At 65.4% G+C, this 4777-nt stretch overlaps 2 protein-coding genes across 2 annotated transcripts in view; one reads left to right on the top strand and one right to left on the bottom strand.

The window, feature by feature from the left end:
- AURANDRAFT_68438 (hypothetical protein) overlaps positions 1-2918 on the bottom strand; it is a gene marked incomplete at both ends in the record, with an annotated part of 4308 nt that extends 1390 nt beyond the window's left edge. Inside the window, 4 exons of the mRNA XM_009044123.1 lie at positions 61-587; positions 1080-1805; positions 1903-2285; positions 2479-2918. Of these exons, the coding sequence (XP_009042371.1) occupies positions 61-587; positions 1080-1805; positions 1903-2285; positions 2479-2918 (2076 nt within the window). The remainder of the gene's footprint in view (positions 1-60; positions 588-1079; positions 1806-1902; positions 2286-2478) is intronic.
- Positions 2919-3060: 142 nt separating this feature from the next.
- Positions 3061-4777, top strand: part of AURANDRAFT_68437 (hypothetical protein) — a gene marked incomplete at both ends in the record, with an annotated part of 2977 nt that continues 1260 nt past the window's right edge. The window contains one exon of the mRNA XM_009044124.1: positions 3061-3079. Coding sequence (XP_009042372.1) covers positions 3061-3079 — 19 coding nt within the window. The remainder of the gene's footprint in view (positions 3080-4777) is intronic.

The raw sequence follows: 4777 nt of genomic DNA, 5'->3' as shown, positions 1-4777 counted from the left end.
GCCGATGTCGTGCTGGGCCCAGTAGTTGCCGGAGGGGTCCGCGAAGCTGCCGTAGGACACGTTGAAGCCCGCGTCGGACCACAAAGAGCCGTCGGCGACCGCGGCGCACAAACGTTCCCGGAAGCGGTGGCGCCGCCCCTCGACGACGTCCTCGTACAGCGCCCGCCGCACGGTCTCGCTGTAGACGAGGTAGGCCGAGTTGGCGTGGAGGAAGAGGCGGCCCTCGGCGTCGCGCTCGCGCTTGCAGCCGCAGGACGCCGTCGCGCCGTCCCCATTCAAGCGGCACGTCGCCATGCCGCAGTAGGCGTAGGTGACGCCACTGCACGTGACGTCGTAGGACGTCTCCTGGAGGTGGGCCCAGGCCGCGCGCTTCGTGAGCATGGCGTGGCCGCCGGCGTCGGCCTCGAAGGCCGCGTCGCCGAGGGCGTCGATCCAGCGCGGGCTGCGGCCGTTGACGAAGCCGACGCTGAGGTACGCCGCGCCGCAGAGCGCCGTGGACACGGCCGCCATCGCGAGGATGCGGTCCATGCGGGACCGCGACCCGGCGAGGGGCTCGTAGGAGTCAGCCCGCCCCATCGTCCGCCAATCTACGGCACGATCGGCTGCTTGCCCCATGGGGGGGTTGGCAGCGTCGGCCGGGGGTGCCCCTCGGCGCCGGCCGCGGTCCTCAAGTGCGAAATCAGCTCAGAGGAAGTCCCCCGCGCTGGGAAACGATACAAACGACCGCTGTACGAATCGGCTTCGTTCTAGATGCGAAATCGCGATTTTAAGGCTCATGGGCGACCGCGGGCCTCGTCGAGGCGCGTCCGGGACGCCATCCAGGTCGTGGAAGTCGTCGCCGCCCACTCATTTCCGTCGGGTCGGGGGCCTTCTGGACCGCTTGGCCGCCGGAGCTTCGGGGGCTGCGGCGGCTCGCCGTCTGGAACCGCGCGGGCTGGGCTCCGACGACTTTGGGGCGATCGCGTCGGTCGAAGCCCGCCTGCGCTTCTTGGAGAGCTTCTTGGGCGACGAGCGGTCGCGCGGCTCCGGTCCCGCGTCCTCCGATGATCGCTGGAACGCGGCGCCGGAGACGAGCGAACAGATCGGCGCCCCCGAGGGCTGTCGCGGGCGCCGCGCAGGGCTCCAGGCGCCGTCCGGTAGGTCGTCGCCGGCGGTCTCCTCCATGGCTTTGTCGTCGTCTCCGTCGTCATCTCCGTCGGGAGCGCCAAGGTCTAGGACGAAGCCGTCGTCCTCGCCGCCGAAGTCGCCTTGCTGAGCGTCGCCCGCAGCCAAAGCTGCGGCGGCCGCCGCGTCCGACACTTCGTCGTCGTCGGAGGGGTCCACGGGCGTCGCGCGCTTGCCCAGGTCGACGTCGCGAACGATCTTGCGCGCGTCGATGGCTCGCTTCTTGGGCATGCCCTCGTCGTCTAGGTCGTTCTGGAACTGGACGTAGAGGCGCTTCCCGTCGCCGTCGGCGGCCTCGACGACCGTGGCCGAGTAGTACGCGGTCGCTTTGTCGTCGTCCCAGCGGGCGAGCACGCTCTCGCCGTTGACGAAGCGGACGCCGCTCCCGCCCTTTTCCATCGGGGGCACGAAGACGTCCGTGCTACTGATGCTGATGGGTTTGCGCCGGGCGGTAGCAGTGGACATGTCCTCGACGACGACGATCTTGCCGCCCTCCTGGTACTCGATGAATCTCATCTCGAAGAAGCACGACTCGTCGTCGTCGATGGCGTCAGGCACGAGGCTCTGCGGCAAGCGAGCGCAGACCTTGACGCCCTTGGCGAGGTTCGCGGGCACGTGCTCCAGGTGCTCCGCGAAGGCGCCTGCGACGGAATCAAATGATCGCGCGCAAATCTTCTTCGGGTCGGGGGGGCGCGCCAATTGAAGCCGCCAAGGATCATTGCAGGACACGGGGAGTACGCGATATCTGTTTTTCGGTGAGCTCCTGTTCGCTGGCCGCGCCGTTGGTCTCGAGCCACGTGTCCCTCACAGTGCCGACGGGGCTGACGTCCGCGCCGCGGTCCTCCTCGTAGACGGACACGCCGGCGGCGAGTCTCGCGAGGCCCTCGACCTCCGTGACGTCGCGTCGGTCGCAGCTCGCCCAGCCGGGGCCCAGGCGACCGAACGAAAACTGGTCCGCGACCGTGAGCGGCGTCGTGAGCGGGAAGGGCTCCGTGGGCTCGCTGGACGTGAATAAGCGGTAGACCGCCGTCAGGAGCCGCCCACGGGATGTGGGGGCCGTTTGGGGCGGAAGAGAGGACTCGCTGATGATGTGCTTGAGCGACGTCATCGTCGCGAGCGACCTGTGTGGAAATCAACGACTGGTTTGGGACGTCCCGACCAGACTTTGAAATTCTCGAGCTCGGTCAAATCGAAGTCGATTCGGCTGATTTTTGGACGGATCGATTGCTCTCGTCGAGTTCTCGAAGCACAGCGGAAGCGCTGCGTCGGAACACTCGAATACGCTCACATTGAAGTCGGGTTGAAGATTTCCACACTGCGAGCGACCGCAGGTAGTCGTAGTCGCGTCTCCCGGTCCTCAGCAGCTTGAGGCGCAGGATCACGAGCTCCGACGGCGCCGGCGCCGGGTTGGGGCCGTAGGGCACGAGCATGACGATCGAGATCTCGACGACGCCCTTGCTGAACGAGCTCGCCATGACCTTGTCCGGGGCGTGAAACGTCATGCCGATCATGTGCTCGAACTTGAAGCTGTACGTGTCCGTCTCCGGGGCATTAGTGGTCGTCTGCCGCGTCGTCTGGCGCGGCGCGACGACGCAGGTGAGGTCCAGCCGGCGTGCTCTCGGGATGAAGGACACTCGGCAGAACGTGCCGCTCGACCCGGGGTCGCGAACAAACACGCCGCCCTTGTCGAGCGTCAGAAGCACCGCACCGGCGAGATTGGAAGTGGCTGTGCGCGTGGTCACTGGCCCATCCATCAGTAGTTGAGGACATTTGCACACGCTGCTTGTCATATGGCGATCCGTCTTGGGCTGCGACAGCCCGTGTAAATTGCCGAGGGGTCGTGACGCAGTTCCAGAAGCACGCAGTCGGACTAGTCTGTCCCGCCATCCCGGTCCCATGCGGTCGATGTCGCTCTGTGCGTTCCGGCGGCGCACCATATCCTTGAGCATTGACGTGGGACCAGTAGTCGCCCCCGTCGCACCGCGTTGTCGGCGGCGGCGCACGAAAAGCAGAGGCTTGGACACGGTGTCCGCGGACCGGCTGGCGTGCGCCTTCTCCCGCTCCATGATCAGGTCGAGCATGTCGACGCGCTGGGAGTACGTGCCGTCGCCCGTGCGGCCGTGGTGCGGGTAGTAGCCGCCGCAGCGTGTAGCCTGGGCCCGAGCCAGCGTAGAGCGTCTGATCTCCGCCGCTCCGGCCATGACCGTCGCAAGATCGATGTATTTCGAAATCGATTTCAGTTGGGAGTGCAAATACTCGTTCGTGGCCGAGAGGATCATATCCAACCGAATATCGTTCATGTCGATGCCCGAGGCAACGCAGATGTTGACGTAGTTTTCCCACGAAGTCACCGCATCGGTCATCGCCGCCAAATTTTCAGTGGTTTGGGTACCGATGTTGTGGTGAGATGCGTGATCGCGTACTCCGTGTCCCTCAGCGTACGCGTCCCAAGCTCGGATTTGCTCGAGCGCCTCCTTGAGCTCGTGTACGACGACGAAAGCGTCGGGGCATTTGCGACCGTCCAAGTACCGCCCGCGCGCCGCCATGTAGAGCTGCAGATAGGTCATGAGGTAGTTCGCCACCGTCTCCTCCCCGATCAGGTGAAACACGCGCCAGCACTTGCAGAGTGCGTAGCAGGGCGCCGTCGCCTGCGCGTCGTGGATCTCGATGTTGCGGACGGAGACGTACGTGTGGAGCTCGTCGAGGATCGCGACGCGCTTCGCCTGGTCCGTGACGAGGTCGTCGAGGCGCACGCCGCGCACAGTAGAGAACGACGTGTCGTTACGGTCGGGGACCTCGATGACGAAGCCGTCGTCGCCCTCGGATGCGTGACACCCCAGTAGTTCGAACAACATTGGACCCAACTCAAACCGGTCTTTTGCGCCGGGCCCCAGGACCGCCTCCTCCTTGAGCGACTGCTTGACCGCGTTCTTGAAACAGTGCTCCTTCAAATCGTAAGTGGCCAGAACGGGCAGGTCAGCGGCCTTCTTCACGCGTCGCAGATCACCGACAGCACCTACAGTCGAAGAGGAATCCGTGCAGAGATGGATGCGTAAATTTTCGACGCAGGCCATGACGTGCCGGCACCTTCTCGCGGAGCTTCGAGATCGCGACGACGTTGGGCTTGCCCGAGTCGGTGGCGAGGCCGATGAGCTTGGCGCCGGCGTCCCAGAGCAAGTCGCGCATCTTCTCGTAGATGTTCACGAAGAGTTGGGAATTGTCGCCGTCGACGGGGATGAGCGCGAAGAGGAAGCCGCCGGGCACGTTCCCGTAGGGGTCGTGCAGGAGAATCGTCAAGACGCCCTTGGCCAGGCGTCTCTCCGCGAGCGAGAGGATGGCGCCCGTGAGGTCCTCCGCCGTGAGGACGGCGCCCGTGAGGTCCGGGGCCGTCGCGCAGCCGAGCACGACCTGCGTGGAAATAGGCGTCCTGGTCGAACTTCAGAGTCACCCGGCTCGGTCGAATCCGAGTCGATTTGGCCGATTTTTGGACGAGTCGTTTTCTCCCATCGGGCTCTCGAATCGAGGGCGAGGAACTCGTCGAAGTCGGCCGAAGACGCGTACGTTGAAGTCGGGTTGAAGATTCGACCCGGGAGACCGACGCCCTGGCGGACGC

Source organism: Aureococcus anophagefferens (assembly GCF_000186865.1).
Source record: "Aureococcus anophagefferens unplaced genomic scaffold AURANscaffold_144, whole genome shotgun sequence".
In the NCBI taxonomy this organism is placed as follows: Eukaryota; class Pelagophyceae; order Pelagomonadales; family Pelagomonadaceae; genus Aureococcus; species Aureococcus anophagefferens.
The sequence above is the reverse complement of the archived record's forward strand: the minus strand, read 5'-3'. Positions and strand labels throughout refer to the sequence as shown.